The sequence below is a fragment of the Amphibalanus amphitrite genome, unplaced genomic scaffold (genome assembly GCF_019059575.1).
Source record: "Amphibalanus amphitrite isolate SeventyFive unplaced genomic scaffold, NRLGWU_Aamphi_draft 000057F_arrow, whole genome shotgun sequence".
NCBI lineage: Eukaryota > Metazoa > Arthropoda > Thecostraca > Balanomorpha > Balanidae > Amphibalanus > Amphibalanus amphitrite.
This window is the reverse complement of record NW_024881553.1, coordinates 1,417,788-1,435,247: the sequence shown is the minus strand read 5'-3', so window position 1 is coordinate 1,435,247 and position 17,460 is coordinate 1,417,788. Positions and strand designations below refer to the sequence as shown.

Here is a 17,460-nt window from a genome sequence, read left to right as displayed (position 1 = left end):
ACTTCAGTCTGGGACATAGGTGGCTCAGCTCTAGTGAAAACCGTTTTGTGGAAAAAAGGTGGCAGTCTACCTTTAACGGTGCAAAATACCACCCCAAAGAGGTACATTTTCGGAATCAGCGCATCGAGGAGGCCCGGTATACCAATTTTCAGCCAAATCGAAAGACCCCGCCGTTTCCCGTTAAAATGTTAAATGGCCGTTAACTCGTTAACAGTGCAAAATACCACCCCAAAGAGGTACATTTTCGGAATCAGCGCATCAAGGAGGCCCTGGATACCAATTTTCAGCCAAATCGAAAGAACCCGCCGTTTCCCGTTAAAATGTTAACTGGCCGTTAACTCGTAAACGGTGCAAAATACCACCCCAAAGACGTACATTTTCGGAATCAGCGCATCGAGGAGGCCCTGTATACCGATTTTCAGCCAAATCGAAAGACCCCGCTGTTTCCCGTTAAAATGTTAAATGGCCGATAACTCGTTAACGGTGCAGAATACCACCCCAGAGAGGTACATTTTCGGTATCAGCGCATCGAGGAGGCCCTGGATACCAATCTTCAGCCAAATCGAAAGACCCCGCCGTTTCCCGTTAACATGTTAAATGGCCGTTAACTCGTTAACGGTGCAAAATAAAACCCCAAAGACGTACATTTTCGGAATCAGCGCATCGAGGAGGCCCTGTATACCGATTTTCAGCCAAATCGAAAGACCCCGCTGTTTCCCGTTAAAATGTTAACTGGCCGTTAACTCGTTAACGGTGCAAAATACCACCCCAAAGAGGTACATTTTCGGAATCAGCGCATCGAGGAGGCCCTGTATACCGATTTTCAGCCAAATAGAAAGACCCCGCCGTTTCCCGTTAAAATGTTAAATAGCCGTTAACTCGTTAACGGCAGTGGCGGCGCCACGAATTTTCGCCAGTGGGGGCAAGCTTGAGGTGACCCGACTGTTGTCTGATACGCCAATCTGCAAAATCCATGAGCAACTTGCCCCTAGATGTTGCCATTCAAAATTATTATGGTACTCATGTGACCTCGAATGACCTTTGGTTGACTTTGACCAGGCGCGGATACAAGGGGGGGGGGGCCATGGGGGCCATGGCCCCCCCTTGGCCGATTTTTTTCAAAAATAAAATAAAAAGTTAAAAAGCTGAAAAGGGGGCCTCCTGAAAATAAAGTGGCCGAAATCCGATGAGTTTTTTTAACCTACCCACTTAGTTATTTCTTAGAAGACTAGCTGAGAAGACTTCTTTGTTAGAAGATTGGTAAAGCTTTTCATAACTTGGAGGTCTCTTATACTCACAGAGATGACCACTTTTACAGGGCCTCCTAACCTGCACAGAGGGCCTCCAAGCCTGCACAGATGTCCTAACAAACACAAAATCTCTTAGCCTACACAGAGGCCTCCACTCGCATCCGAACAAAGGGCCTCCTAGCCAACACAGAGGGTCTCCTAACTCACACAGAAGGTCTCCTATCCTGCACAGAGGGACTCCAAGCTTGCACAGATATCCTCTTCGCCAACACAGGACCTCTTAATCTCCACAGAGGGCCTCCACTCGCATCCACTGAACAGCTAGATAAGCTCAATAGACGCAGTTTTTTTTGGGGGGGGGGCCCAACAAGTGGGAAGATGGGGCCTCCAACAGGTGGGGGGCCTCCTGGTTTCTAATGGCCCCTCCCTTGGAGATTTTCTGGATCCGCCCCTGACTTTGACACATGAAAAGTCCTTTGTGATGATTTCGTAGCCACTGATCACGATTCTGGCATCCATTTTGCTCTAGTCTAAGCATTCATTTAAATGATGGGAAACATGTCTTAATTAGGTACTAGATGCCGGCAGCGCTCTTGCGTTGCCTTGGGCCAGAATTGGATGAACGGAGCTGAGGGCACACACCGGGCAAAAAAACCACCGAAACCCAGACTGAGCTCGGACTGAACCTGAAACCAACCGAAACATCCCAAAAATGCTTGAAAGCACGTGAGATGGGTGTCCCATAAGTTCGTTTTCACCTAAATGTTACGTTTATAGGCTCTCTTGCTTAAAGGCACGCTGGAATTGGTTCGTAACTGAGCTTACGTGGTTGCCATGGCTGGTAGCAATATGCTCCACAGTAACTAATTTCTGTAGACAAAATAGCTTTTGCTAGAGAGCCCGCTTCCTACAGAGACGGCTAACGCCGCAACATAGAGGTCTCCGATACGGGTGCGTCTTGGTATTTAGTCAGCACGTGACCATTCTCGACGATTAAGGGTGATTGAGGCCTACCAGTCTGTACCCAATGTCCATCGCTAACTGGACGCACAGTCAGCAAGTGACGCCGATGATTTGTCGGGAGTCAATCACGGTGAATGAACATGAGTAGGAGAATGAGTGGGAGTAGGAGATATGCGACAGACGGTCCGAGAACGAACGTTTTGCTGATGCACTTGATACGGGGACCGTCAAAAACAGGCGTACTATTATAACCGCTTATCATGAATGTTGCACTGGTCTTCTGTTCCCTTTTCAACATCAGCCAAATTTTGTGGGGGCAAAAACATAGTCTTGCCCCCACGGCCTCCTACCAGTGGGGGCAGTCTGCCCCCACTGCCCCCACGGTGGCGCCGCCCTTGGTTAACGGTGCAAAATACCACCCCAGAGAGGTACATTTTCGGAATCAGCGCATCGAGGAGGCCCTGTATACCGATTTTCAGCCAAATAGAAAGACCCCGCCGTTTCCCGTTAAAATGTTAAATAGCCGTTAACTCGTTAACGGTGCAAAATACCACCCCAGAGAGGTACATTTTCGGAATCAGCGTATCGAGGAGGCCCTGTATACCGATTTTCAGCCAATTCGAAAGACCCCGCTGTTTCCCGTTAAAATGTTAACTGGCCGTTAACTCGTTAACGGTGCAAAATACCACCCCAAAGAGGTACATTTTCGGAATCAGCGCATCGAGGAGGCCCTGTATACCGATTTTCAGCCAAATCGAAAGACCCCGCTGTTTCCCGTTAAAATGTTAAATGGCCGATAACTCGTTAACGGTGCAAAATACCACCCCAGAGAGGTACATTTTCGGAATCAGCGCATCGAGGAGGCCCTGTATACCGATTTTCAGCCAAATCGAAAGACCCCGAAATATGCTGCTGTGAGGCTGATATTCGTTGCTGCTGAATTGATAGACGTAAACTAACCCTGCGTTCCATATGCGTTCGATGTCTCTCGGACGGCAAAGAGTCTTCGTCGTTCGGCCAATCCCGTTCAAGGTTAGCGGGAGCTCGGCTGCGGTTATGGAGCATGATTGGCCGGACGACGTAGAATCTTCGCCGTCCGAGAGACATCGAACGCGGGGTAAAAAAGTGGCTTATATTTCTGTAGTTTTCCGTCAGCAGTGAAGAGGTTGTCGGGTGGGTAGCTCGGTTTTTAGCTGGTTTTCTTATTTATCTTTCAATTTACCTGATCCAATTTTCACTGGATATCATTTTCACATGTCAGTATGCCTTTTTGTGTTTCATTGCCTTTGTTTAAACTTGCGTGTTTCTTCAGTGAAAGGCGATGATCATAACGTGATTTGATGTGAGGCGTACAGAACTGAGAACGCTGAGGACTGTTCACACCTCACGGGCACCGCACAGTGCACACTGCTGAGTGTGGTGTGTGCGGTGTGTGCTGCAGGCTTGGGGTAGGGGATGGGTAGTCGTTATGATGTCACATGGCTGCGTGTGTTGGACCTCACACAGCCAACGCTGTGGCCAGTCCCGACCGGCCACAGCGGTCGGTCACTGTATGAGGTAACCGAAGGCTGACGTAGGGATGCGGATGGCGGAGCTTGGAGGCTGTAGTGTGTACGATTCAACCTCACTCACGAGAACGCTCACATGAACAGCCCTCTGATTTGATTCAAACATACTGTCCTATCTGGTCATAAGTTTTCTATTTTGTCATGCATATTTTTTATCCTGCACAGGGGCGCGGGAACTACTTTCCGACTGGGGGGCACACCATAATAGAGATCAACCTAGGGTACCCCCAAATCTAGTTTCTCACCGGTTTTAGGCCACTTATTTTTCACCCCTCGGCTTTTCCAACAAAAAAAGAAAACATTTGCAAAAAAAAGTGTGGGATTCCGTCTCAAAGCTGTGGGGGCACCGCCCCCACGGCCCCAGAGTTGGGGGGGGGGGCAAGCTGCCCCCACTGCCCCCCGGCTCCCGCGCCTATGATCCTGCATCAATTATTTCTGATAAACAAAAAGTTTTTTTCATGTTGATGCTGTTTATGTGACTTAGCTCTGTGTCCCACATTTTCCTTTTTCACTTGCTCATCCTGCCCAATGTACCTATTGTCATTTGTCTGTTATCAAAATGTGCCTACTGATTATCCAGTCATTGTTAATCAAGCATTGCACTTCTGTGACTGTGTGTATGGCTGAAGGTACTGCAATGGATTGTGCCTTTGGATTTGAGCTACTATTTCACAAACATACTATCAATGCAGTGTTTTTCATTGCTGATAGGGATTAAACTGGGAGAGCAGAATGATGATACATGATACATTACCTACCTACCAAATTTTGATCTCCATATGAAGATTCAGATGGGGAGGCTCAAATCAGAAGTCAGAACACCACCAGGTGGCCAATTTCAGATGCTGACACAGGTTGATGCAGGTTCTTAGATGCTCTGACATAACATCTGATGGATCAGTATGGGCCTTCAATAGCTGACTGATTCTCAAAAGCTTGGTAGGGTGCCCTTAAATGGGTGTAAAGGATGTCAATTCCATGCCAATTGGGTTATGAAGGCCCATGTGGGGCTTTGACTTTGGGTCAAAGGGGACCAGCATGGGTTCAAATGGCAGTTATGGGAGTTCTCAAAACCTGTGGGGCTTTCAAAAGCCAGTATTGCTGACCTTGGCCCTCAGGCTCAAGATCCTGTATGGAACCATCACAGATTGACCTCAGTTGCTGGTGAGCTGGCTCTCAACAATCAGAGTAGGATGCTCAGAAGTCAGCATAGACCCATCAAAGGCAAAATTGGCCCAGAAAAGGTTATGCAGGCATGGGCTTTAGGCATTAGAATTCATGGGCTTTAGGCATTAGAATTTAGACCCACATGAGTGAGTGAATGCCCATAGAGATGGTATGGTGTGGGACCCTCAAAAACCTGCTTGGGACCTTGGGTGCCAGTGTAGGGCTGTTGGAGGATGACAGATGCAGTGTTCTCAGAAGCCGCCATGTGCTCTCAGAGGTTGATATGATGCCTGGAGAGGCCACTGTGACTCAGCCTTTATGGGGCTCTCAGAGCCAGGAGTGAGCCCTCAGCAGTTTGAGCCTGCCCTCAGCTGTCAGTGTGGGGCCCATTATAGGTTGTTATGGTACCAACAGAGATCAGTGTGGGCCCTTCATAAGACTCATTTGGGGTCCCCGAAGATCGGTGTAGAAACCGGGAGGTCGATGTAGAAACCGGGAGATCGGTGTAGAAACCGCACGCGGACCATTGAGCCCTAGATGGGCGATCCACACGGGGCACAAGGTAAGGTCTCTCTTTGCGCGCATGGACACGCAAACTCCACACTTTAATTTCAGTTCCCAATTTTGCGGTCACTCGTTCATGTAGGCCTACAGAACTTCTTTTTACAGAAAAGGACGCCTTCACTGTGCGTACCTCGAACATACTCGTAATACAAGTACTTAAGCCATCGTTAAGGTTTGGTGGTTGGGCCATTAGAGATCATTGACCAAGAATAGTCGGTCATCTTTCCCGATTATTTCAAGAGTCCAAAAATATTCTGCTAAAATGTTCTTACTCTTTCACACTGACACGAGCCAAAGGATATTTAACGTGCATTTAACAAGCAATGGCTATTTTATGGCCATATCGGGAGTAAGTTATCATATTTGGCCTCAGGCCAACAGCTCAGCCGCCAAAGGTTGTAAAAGGCCAAAATCACTAAGTTGAAATGAAGCTTGAACGTATGCAAAGCTCTATGGCCTCTACCCCCACTGAATGACTCTGATAACCTAAACAGCATATCGTAAAATGTATATAGAAGTATTTTGTGGTGTCGGAACTCGGAAGTCAACCTGGCCGCCCAGTAAAAATTCCTTAGCTGAGCCGCTAACCAGAGCCCTTCCTAAGCGGAGCCTGCTGCGTAGTTTCTAAATTCTATCGTCTTATCCCATAGAGAATTTCTGGCCTCTGGGTGCACCACAGAGGTGCATCCGTCAACATGATTCCTCTAGATACAAAGGTGCCGAAAACGCCGATGCTGCGCTCCAGATGCTGCCGTTATCTGTATCAGGCAGTTGAACCGCACGCCGTGTGACTCCTCTGTCGCCAGGCGCCGTGGTGTGAGCGCCGTGTGTGTGTGCCGACGGCCGACGGTATCTCTCTGATGATACCGGCGGCCTATCGGGCGCCGACCGGCCGACTGCCATGAGTGGGTCCGGCGGCGGCGGCGGCGGCTCGCCGGCCGCGGACCAGGAGTCGGCGCCGCGCTGGGCGGAAGCGGCGCTGCGCGGCTACCAGCGGCAGATCGGAGCGCTCGAGATGCCTGAGTGGGAACAGACGGTGGAGCGCCGCCGCGCCCGCGGATACGGCGGTGCGCCGCGCAAGTCGGCCAAGCCGGCCACCGGTCTCATCGACCTCGACTTGATCAGAGGTGAGGGGCTCCTAGCGGAATGGAGGCCGAGTTGGGGCAGGGCTTTGAGAGACCCTGCATGAGCCATAGAGTAGTGTAATTGGTGGCTTATATCGGTTTCGGCTTCACTTTACCAGCTGTCTTTTTATGCGTTTTGGTAGCCCATGCATGTTTTTCATGCGCTGGTGGAGTGTTGTAACTTAGTTGTCACCTTGTCAGTGCCATTTTTCTACGCCAGCGATTCAGAATTGCGTAACGATGATATTGTGATGCTTCACTGTACTCGGGTAATTTGCTTTATTTGTTTACATGACCAATGTTTTGTGTGTGTGTTTTTTTAGTGGCCTTATATTTCGTCAGCCTCTCGAGGAGGAGGCTACCCGGCTAGGCTCGGAGAGCATGACCAATGTTGAATTGATGTCGGATTGCAATCCTTCCGATTGTTTGCACTCATAGCTTGTCGTCATGCGGGGTCTTGTAAAAGTTCGATACTGCTTATCAATGATGAAAGCAAACTGTTGATCACATGCTACGGTGCTTGTAAATTCCGATCGACGTGGAACTGCTTATGACTGCTGTTCCTGTGGTGCCCCTATCACGTCATCTATGATTCATCAACCACAACAGTGTGTGAATGATTCAGACTAACCGATAGTTCCCCAGCTTCGCACACAGTAACCACCGTACTTCCCGCATCCCCGGGATCGCCAGTGCCCTGCCGGCTGTCAGTGTCCAGTGTCTCACTCCTGATCGACTGCCGGTGTTCGCAGGCTCGACGTTCCCCAAGGCGAAGCCGCAGCAGGGCATGTGGTTGGTGGTGCGACAGGGGCTGCTGCGCGCCGCGCTGCTGCCGCTCTACAGACGCTGGTGGCAGCGGCACGTCGGAGACCGCCTGTTCGTGGCCCTGCTGGCCGCCTACCTGGTCTACGTCGGCATAGCGGTGCTGCACTGCACCGCGGACGCCGCGGGGGCCACCGTGCAGGTATGTTAGGGCTGACGGAGGCAGGGCCGTGTGGGTATTTATACGGACGGCGGCGCCACGCTTCGCTTTGTATCGTGGAACATGATATAACTAGACGACGGTCACGCAGTTAATGGTGATGCTTTGACGCCATCGTCGGTTTCCATTTGAGAACGAACTGAGTGGATCACGCTTTCTGGTAACTTCCCGTTCTCACATTGCCTCACTTCTTTTGGCGATTATTAGTTGTCAGTAACCTTGCCACTACAAGGTTACTGACAACTAATAATACAACCCTTTGCCAGTAGTAATCTTGCCGAGCCTCTCATCATTCCCTGGTGTTTTACATTGCCCTTTGTCTGCTCCCGTGTCTGACCGATCTCTGTGCTGACCTGCCGACAGATCACCGCCCCGGAATTGCTGACTCCTCTGCTAGTGGCGCTGGCTCTCAGCATCCTCAAGTCGCAAATCGTCGCCTGCAACGAGTCTTACATGTCTTCCGGCGGCGCGCGCATGAAGGCCTCCTCCGTGCGGCTGAAGCGGCGACACCCGCCTCAGAGCTCCAGCTCCTGTGAGTTCAGTTGATTTCGTGAAACATGGTATTACGGTTGCTAGTCTAGCACTATATTTCAGGCTGGGGAAGTGGTGGCTGGGGGATATAGAAAGCCGACATAAGTATGGGCTTCTTATTGTTGTTATTGCTGTGCTTAGCTGATGTTTTTTTTGTAAGTGTATCGTATCAGTCTCTTCGTGGTTATCTACGGTGATAGCAGTGGTGATAGCAGTAGCTTGCGATCAGCGAACATACTTGTTTCTGCCACAGTACTGAATAATGTAGTTTATAATGTCTTGCAGTTATTTGTTCGACATCACTAAATGAGTAACATTGAGTGCCTTCGTTTTGCAGTGATCAGTAACGGCACCAGCGAGCAGGGCCTCTCCGGGTCCATGACGGTGCCCTCCAGCACCGAGCAGAGCGTGCTGACCGGTACCGCCAGTGAGCCGTTCATACTGGAGCCGACCGTGGCGCCGCCGGTCCCGGAGCCAGGCAGGGTGGACAGTCTGGGACCGTTCCCCTCCCGCAGCGCCGAGACCGCACCGCCGCGCCGGCCGCCGCCCCAGACCCGGTCGGCCTCTCACGAGCTGGTGTCGCGCCGCCGGCCGCCGCCGCCACCGCGCTCTCTGTCGGCCGACAGCCCGCCGTCGGCCAAATTCCCCTCTCCGCTGCCACCGTCGGGTACAGTGGGTGGCCCCGAGCTGCGGCGGCGCGGCAGCCGGCAGCGCGCCGGCCGGCCCAAGCTGGTGCGGATCGCCGACCTGCCGGAGACGGTGGACAACTACCACACCGACTCGACTGATACTGAGGGCAAGTCGGACGGCGACGAGCTGCTGGCCGAGCTCAGTCCCAGCTCGTCGACGTCGGCGCTGTCCAAGGGAGTGCGGCAGTCGGCCGGCGGGACGGCGACCGGCGGCCCCGGCGGCAGGACGCTGCTCCGACCCGAGTTCCGGTCAGTGTGCCGGCCACCGCCCGGTATAAGGGGACTCCGGCGGGCTAGAGGGACGGGATAGCCATTGGCTGGAAATATAAGTGCGTTAATGTAGTTTTTGATTGTATTGACTGACTTTCGGCACCGACAGAAGTCCCGTGTCGGATTGTTGGCTAATTACTGAGTGCCGCCTCTGACTCTTACAGGAGTCCGGTGTCGGGCATCGCTACTAATCAATGCTGACTGACTACTGAGTATTGAGTACTGGCTCTGACGTTTGCAGGAGTCCGGTGTCGGACAGCTCGGCGGCCGAGATCAGCTGCTCGGAGCGGCGTGACTCGGACGACTGTAACTCCTCGCGCCGCTCCTTTGTCAAGGTGAGCCGACTGCGTGCCCTTCCCCGAACCGGGCCAGCTAACCGGGCTCACGGACCGTCTCCGAGCGCTCTGCCACGCGTCTGCGCTGCGCCGGGTGCCTCTCCTGTGACTAATGTCTGATGGGGTGTGAGTGACCACTGCTCGCTTGCATCTTACAGAATGTAAAGGACAGGCCCCTTTTTATTGGCAGTTTTGGATGTTTTTGAGAGTAACGATTGATAATGTTGATGGTGTGTACATGCTAGCTTTTACGGACCAAATGTGAAACACAGGACCGGTTTTGCACCACGAGTACGCTAGTGACTGCTGTGTTTGTCCCGGTGAGCTCACGCACCTCAGTAGCCTGCCTCCACCCGTACCTACCGTGTCACTGTGTGATGACCTGCACAGTGACACATTGACTTTACCCGCCGTCCCCGCGTCCCACCGTCGGGCGGTCCCGTCGGGCGCACACCCGTCCCCCGCCGCTCGGCTCGGCAGCAGCGGCGGCCCGTCTAACCCGGCCCGCTGGCGACACTGTTCGGCAGGCGGCCGTCCAGCAGCGCCGTATGGCGATGGGCAGGCGGCGCTGGCGGCGCTGGACCCCGCCCGCCTCCTCGGCCGAGAGCCACGCCCACTTGGACGCCGCCAGCCAGCAGGTACCGCCCACTCCCCCCCCCGCTGTGTCTCTCAGCTCCTTCCCTCTCTCTGGCGGCAGTGCTGGCTGCTGCTGATTGGCTACGGCTACTCGGGAACTGCTTCTGTGCTGCGCTGCTCATAAGCGTAGGAACCATGGGTGCAAGGGTGCAGCTGCACCCACAATATTTCTCCAGTGGGTGCAGACAATGTATTCTGCACCCACAATAATCTGAACCAAAAACCCCTTTTCTCATCAACACTACTTTCCATGCAGCACGGCAAATTCAGGATACGTTGCCCACTAATCACTATCCATCTTTCGAAGCATTTGCTTTTGTGATGGTCTTCAAAACTTACATTTGTGCTGAAGAAAAAAAGGAAATGGAGCATGTGATTGAACACATACCGAGCCGATGACCCACTGTCAAAATTTTTAGCCCGATATCTTCGAAAATGGCTAAGTTGGCCGCTCTTACTTTTTGCGGTACCTAGTCAATATTGACAATATTAACCCTCGAATGTGTGCGGCGTTTTCCAGCTTCTAATGTGTAGGGGGAGGGGGGGGGGTGATAGAGCTAGAGCTTCGCGGAAAAAAAACGAGGGTGTTGCGCGTGACGAGAGGAAGCCGATGATACCCAATTTTAAGGTCCTAGGTCATTGGTTGACCTTCGAGGTCAGGTCAATGTTCCAAAAGTCGGGAAAATCGGGACCTGCCTAGAATTGCGTAAAGTGAAGCTGTTATCGGGGTTTTCGGGGTACTGATCACGAATATCATGTTAGTTTTGATCACAGATGATTTCTTCATGCATTTAGGCCAGATCGGGTCAGGTCAGGTCCGGTCAACCATTAGGCCTCCTACCGGCTATCCATAGCAGGTGTCAACTACCACTGACGGCCTCGTAGCATGTTACGAAGGCACTAAAACTACTTCGTAAACGTTCAAATGGATGCTAAATTCGAAATCAGCCCGAAAAACTACCCTAGACACATGTAATACTCGAAAAAGTGAACCGAGGTCATCAAAGGTCAATGACCTGACCTGACCTTCAGGTGACCTTCACACCCACCGTGATGCATGGGACGAACATCATTTCACATGTTTGGACGTCTACAATCACAAAAAGACTGGAAACGCGCGGATAATGTGAGCTGACATACGCCAAATCGCGATTCCGGCCGAATATGGTCTCGAGAATCAGGTCACAGGTCAAAGGTCTTTTGGGTCAGTGTCATGAAATTTTCAGAGTAGGTGTAAAACTGATCAAATCGAGGGTACTTTAAGTTTCGTCGCGATCGGCCGCTTTTTGCGCGAGTTATTTGCGAAAAACCATGGGGGGGCTCATCCGAACCCCCTACACATGCGAGGGGATTAATGCTTCCAAATGCACTTATCGGTCGGTACCTTTTCGACATGGTATACATACACCCCCCTCAAAGCTCGTAACGAGCCTTCGCTCGGGTGTCGCTCCCAACCCCCCCCCCCCCCCCCCCCCCGCTTCACCGGCCATGGCTGGATTTCTGCACCCATGCACCCACAATGTTCCAGCCGTTCCTACGCCCATGGCGCTGCTGACCAATGCTTGAGCGGCGATGGAGCTTTGGCTGAGCTGCTTCTATCTATCTCTTTTTGACAGCTCTTAGGTTATAGTTGTTCTTGCTGTTGCATACGTTATTTGCCAGTTAATTTATTGAAGCAATTATCCTTATCAGCTATGCTAACTTCTTTCATGCTCTCCTTTCCTCAAGCCTTTTACGCAGTCGCTAATGACAGCCGCGCACCATGTGGCATGTCTTTGCAGTATGAATGGCGGTTCCATGAAGTAACTCCTCTCCACAGCAGCCTGTCCTTGTATCTCCCTTCGCACCCATGCTTTTCAGCCTCGTCTTATGCATTTTTCCTTTCATGTTTTGATGTATTCAAATGTTTTCCCTTAAATTCGAACAAAAGTTAAAGATGATCGCCATTCACCATTCACTCTTGGTTTTGCACTAACATGGGCATTCCATCCACATGCTGTCTTGATCTACTTGCTGAATTTATACGGTCTATATTCACGCTATATTTGGTCTTCTTTGTAACTGCCTTTCTAGTGTCACAATGTCTGCTTTCGCTTTATCTATCTTTGAGTCATTTTGGTCGGCATTGCAGCTGCAAACCATTGATGTGGGCTGGTGACCATATGTCATATCTTGCTGTGTATTATGAATGGCTCTTTGCCCTTGCCTGATGGTGTTGTCCATGTCTGTCGAGTGTCGGTATCAGCTGCCGGTGTCTATGTTGAACAGTACCCTGTCCTTTGTCTGTCCGTGTCTGACGGTGTGTAGTGTGTACGCTGGCCGTGTCTGATGATTAAACTGTTGTCCGTATTTTACCTTCAGAGTTGATTGCGGTAAGTTGTCCGTGTCGGTGCGTATCTGACGTACTTCATCGTGTCTGTGTCTGACGAGTGACAATACGTTGTCCCTGTCTCACAGTTCGTTGTCCGTGTTTGACTGTACGTTGTCCTTATTTGTCCGTGTGTGTCAGTACGTTATCCCTGTCTGACTCTACGCCGTCCGCGTCTGTCCGTGTCTGCCGGTACGATGTCTCTGTCTGACGATACGCTGTCCGTGTCTGACTATACGCTGTCCGTGTTTGTCCGGCGTAGACGTCGGGCTCGGACTCTGACGCGTCGTACAGCTCGGGCGAGTCGGCCACGTCTGGTCACCGAGACGCCAGCAGCGGCTGGGACAACCCACTGCAGACGGCCAGCAACGCCGACCACAGTCAGTCGCCGCTGCCGCCGCACGGCGGGCTGGGCCGTAGTGTTGTCCGTTCAAACTATATTCATTATTCATAGACTTTTGTGTGCCTGGACTGAGCACAGGACATCTCGATATAAGCACGCTGACCAGAGCTGAAGCTCTGAACAGAGGACGTATGCAGAGGTCTACGGATAATTGTGATTTGTCACAAGCATGGGACATGCTTGGCAGCTGTTGGCAGTCGCAGTTTTTTTTTTTGCATCCCCTGAGGGAACAATATCCAGCATAACCGAATATCTTATTTGCGTCGGCTCCGGTCTACTGTCCTGTCTTACGCTGCGTCTCCGCCCGACAGCCGGCTGCACCATCTGGGAGGGCTGCGACATGAAGAAGGTCGACCTCACCACGCTCGACATCTGCTCCGTCATCGTCAACCGGGTCGAGTCGATGCCGCAGTCCACCGACTATCTCGTCTTCGGTACGTATTCGTTCTGTTCTCGTCTTCGTCTTTGCTCTGTTGGTCTGGAGAAGTGACAACAGTCGGTATTTCCCATCAGAGTTCTTGATAGTTTTTCTATCGCAGCTAGTTGTGACAGGTTTTAAGGACGGGGTTCCGCTTTTTGCTAGGTTTAGGCGTGTTTCATTAATTGAAAGTAAGGTTTCATTAATCAAATAACGCTCGACCAGACACAGCTACTGCTTTGCCCGCATTATTTACACGCCGTCTGTGAATAAACATGTAGTCCTGCAGGGATACTCAGTTACTGACTCCCACCGTTGCCCGCCCAGGTCTAGTGATGTCTGGTCTGATCGCGCTGCTGCCCACCCTCTGCCGGCTGATGATGGGCGGCGCTGTGCTTACCGGGCCCTGCTGGCCGCCGGCGCCCTCCGTACCCGCTCTGGTGAACGCCACCGCCCAGCTGACCCGGCACGTCATCAAGGTCACCGACGAGGCGTTCGGCGGCACGGCCAGGTGGGTGTCGGCGGGGGGGATGGGGATGTCGTGACTCCTGGGCATGGCCGAGTGGGTGGTGCTCTGAGCCGGTAAAAGGCGGGATAGACTGGTGGGATCTGAGAAGGTCGTGAGTTGGACTAGAGGGAGCTAATTGCTCATTCCAACTATTCTACTTCTACATAGCAAATGTGTAAGTGAGGGACAGACGTCAGGAGCGTAAGGCGTGACCAAGGCCCTAAAACATAGGCGTGATTATGACCCTCGGCCCGGCTCTGAAGGATATAGAGGAATCAAGCGTTGTCGCGCACTACCCTGCAGCTCTATCCCGTCCTGTAGCCGTGTTCCGTATACGGTTTCAGGGAGCGCGCAGTGACGACGGGCTGCCTGCTGGTGACACTGCTCGTCACCAGTCTGCTGTTCTTCCTTCTGAGCGTGGTGGAGCGCTCCTTCAAACAGCGCCTCCTGTACGCCAAGTACTTCTGCTACCTGACCTCGGCCCGGCGTGCCAGGTCAGTCAGCTTGTAGACTCGCTCCTACAATGGATTTGTTCCGAGATTGCTCTTGTACAGAATGCTGTGATTGTTGGAATCAGTTTTACATATGTTGAAGTTGGTACATATGTTGGCAGTTGGTAGTCAGTTTTTTTTTTTTTAAATCTCCTGTGGGCAGAATATTGTATGTGGCAGGTCTGTTATTGGTCTTGTGTGTTCGCTATGTTCGCTGGGAAGCTGGCTCAGCCTCGCTTTGTCCAACAGGAAGTTTGAGCTGCCCCATTTTCGTCTGAAGAAGGTGCGCAATATCAAGACGTGGCTCTCCGTACGCTCGTGTCTGAAGGTCAGTGGTGAAGGCGGGAGATATTTGCTGCTTTCCACACCACACTATTTTGAGAAATTCTATGGTTGGTTGAATGGTTCAGCCTACAGGTCTGTCTAACTAGCGGGTCCCGAGATTGAAACACCATCTCCGTTGATGCCTTTTCACGAGCATGACGTATCTTCCTTGATGTACTCCTTTTAGCTATTAGTTTAGTTTTACAGGCCATGCAAGTTCATCATTCTTGCGTCGCTTTGGACAGTCTTTGCTTCCGTGGCTTACACGTCCTCACGTCGTTTGATCGTCTAACACCGCCTTATGAAACCCTTACCCGTGTCACTACTGCCCACAGAAGCGCGGCCCGCAGCGCTCCATCGACTCGATCGTGTCGGCGGCCTGTCTGACCACTGTCGTACTGGTCACGCTGCTCTGTGTCGAGCTGCTGGAGAACAGCGATTCACCACGCATCGACTACTACCGCATTCAGCTCGTCGTGTGGTGAGGCGGGCAGACAGACAATCTGGCGAGGCAGGGGAGCCCGACACGGTGGTCCGTCAGTCTCAGCTGTGATAACTATTGTTAGGCAATACTCTCGCTAGTTAATTTTCGAGATACTGTTTTTGTTACATGTGCAAGTTTCAGCGAGGCGTATGTTCGAAATTATTCATAGATGAATAAAAACGGGTCGGCATATGTAGGTCCGTGTAAGCGTCATGGGTAGGATACCCGCCATTTATCGTGATGTTCTGCGTAATGACTGTGTGATAATATGGCTTGGGATATTTTTTTCGTTCAGTTTCATAAGGCGGTGCCTTTATTTAATTGCTTCACCATCGATGATGTGTCATAGGTGTCCGCAGTCACATCGATGATGTGTCAGACTGCCGGCTGAGTGAGTTTCTCTCCGTTCCACAGGTGCTTCTCGCTGGGCGTATACCTGGTGAGAGTCATGTCCCTGGGCTCGTACATCAACCGCAAGTACCGCAACCTCTCGGTGGTGCTCACCGAACAGATCAACCTGTATCTGCAGATCGAGCAGAAGCCGCACAAAAAGGAGCGGCTCGTGCTCGCCAACAACGTGCTCAAGCTGGCCAGCGACCTCCTCAAGGTGCGTCATTAGGGGGAGTTATACATGGGGCGCTTAGACCAGGCAGTAACTGCGGCCGGGCCGTTTAGGGTTTGTTAGGGAAAATATTCAATAACAAATTCAGTAGAAAATATTCAGTAAACTTAATGGGATGCGTTATCGGAAACACTTTGACGTAAGATAAGAGACATTGAGGTGAAAATGCTATAACTAAATCGCAGAATACTAGCGTCATAAAATGTTGAAATCTCAGCCATCCAGTGACCCTCTGTGGTTCTTCTGATCGCCAGGAGCTGGAGAACCCGTTCACAGTGCTGGGCTTCTCTGCCAACCCGTTCCTGTACAACGCCACCAAGGTGATCGTGCTGTCCGCCTGCAGCGGCGTGCTCTCAGACATGCTTGGCTTCAAGCTGAAGCTCTACAAGATCAAACTCAAGTGAGCCTCCCGCCTCAGCAGCAGGCGAGAGCGACGGGCGTGATGTCACCCGAGTTTTTGTGACATTTCAGGTGGGAGATGAAGCTGTGCGTAACACTCGTGGTATCCATCGGGTGTTCTTTCGTAGTGTGTTGAGGGGAGAGTCACTGAAGGCGTCTTTCGGCGGGCGTTGTGTTGGGAGGGCACTCACTGAGCTAAGAACGGTTCTCTGCGGTTGCCATCTGCTGAGACCTGGTAACTAAGTTAGCAGTAGCTCCGCTGAGGAACGCATGTCATGTCTCGGCTGAGGCGCAGGTTTGTCAGAGAACGTTTGAACTAGCTGGTGCTACGGTAGGTTGACGGTGCGTATTGCACGTCATGTCCGGGGTTGAACGTCTTGCAACGATTTTGGGCTGTATGGGGCGAAACAACTTCGTGTAACTGAGGGCATCGATGCAGCAATGATGGCACTACATCCTTTACATCCTTTGGTTGTAACATCCACCAGGATTAGCCACTACATGGACTTATTTTAGCTGATACCATGCGGGTATTTGTATAACAGGACAGTATACCTTTAAGGACAGTAAATAGCTAGGTGTTACTTCATATATGTATTATGTCGCGACAACCTGTAGGGGAAAACGCTATTCACCGGGGGAACATAAGCATAGCGTTAGGTTCATATATCAAAGTGTTTTATAAGTCTACCGGGTTAACTGTTAGTTTGCGGCGCACTTAGTGCACTTATTGCATACTTTGCCGCTGATCTGCCTCACCCATGACACCAGCTTGGGGGAAATGTTTAGGTTTATTTGCTGTCGCAAATCGCAATGCGCTACGCTTATCGTCTCGTTGAGATTAGTACCTTGGTTATCTCGTCTCGATTCACAGTATTTACCGCCACATTTTGGCTTCACCAGTCTATCTCAACTTCTTGTGAGCCAGTCACTCATACTGTTATTTTGATATTCTCGTTTAGTTTTGTGTTGCCGCGCACTGTGCTGCGTCACAACAGCGGTTGCGCGTGCAATGTATATCACCGCTGGTGATACTGAAGAGCTGTTTATCGAAGTCGCAGGTCGTGCCAGCGCTGCGAGTAAACGCTTAATACTCGTGTGATACAAATCGCCCGTGTGCAATATTCAGCCGGTGCTGTAGTGTGGCGAAGGGTTGTCTGTCGTCCTGCGAGTCAGGAGCTGTGAGACAGTACAGAAACCCACGCTGAATAAAATCCCGTTTTGACGTCCCTGTTGTTACCATTCTAGAGGGAACGCTGTTACAATGGCTTTCATTATGAAGTGAGGAAAGTAATTAATGAAATGATATTTTGGATTAGTAAAATAATTTGCTGGAAAATACATATCGTCTAGTTGCCACGTTT

General features: G+C 51.3%; 1 protein-coding gene across 3 annotated transcripts; it reads left to right on the top strand.

Annotated features, from left to right (window-relative positions):
• The first annotated feature begins 3,215 nt into the window (after positions 1–3,215).
• LOC122378259 (protein PHTF2-like) lies at positions 3,216–17,460 on the top strand. 3 transcript variants are annotated; one of them, XM_043359113.1, is made up of 15 exons: positions 3,216–3,330; positions 6,319–6,639; positions 7,389–7,600; positions 7,982–8,150; positions 8,487–9,087; positions 9,350–9,443; positions 9,971–10,081; positions 12,710–12,827; positions 13,162–13,284; positions 13,596–13,779; positions 14,121–14,270; positions 14,517–14,595; positions 14,927–15,072; positions 15,490–15,682; positions 15,952–17,460. In XM_043359113.1, the coding sequence occupies exons 2-15, from the start codon at positions 6,414–6,416 to the stop codon at positions 16,099–16,101; spliced, it is 2,556 nt and encodes an 851-aa protein (XP_043215048.1). In that variant the 5' UTR covers positions 3,216–3,330; positions 6,319–6,413; the 3' UTR covers positions 16,102–17,460. The 3 variants fall into 3 exon arrangements, with proteins under 3 accessions (XP_043215048.1, XP_043215047.1, XP_043215049.1); XM_043359112.1 differs by having other exon boundaries at positions 3,326–3,386; XM_043359114.1 differs by lacking the exon at positions 3,216–3,330 and adding an exon at positions 3,642–3,770.

Coding starts and splice junctions, on each gene's coding strand:
- LOC122378259 (XM_043359113.1), top strand. CDS start 6,414: ATGAGTGGGTCCGGCGGCGGCGGCGGCGGCTCGCCGGCCGCGGACCAG. Junction 12,828..13,161: donor GGCCAGCAACGCCGACCACA/GTCAGTCGCCGC, acceptor TCCGCCCGACAG/CCGGCTGCACCATCTGGGAG. Junction 15,073..15,489: donor CGCATTCAGCTCGTCGTGTG/GTGAGGCGGGCA, acceptor TCCGTTCCACAG/GTGCTTCTCGCTGGGCGTAT.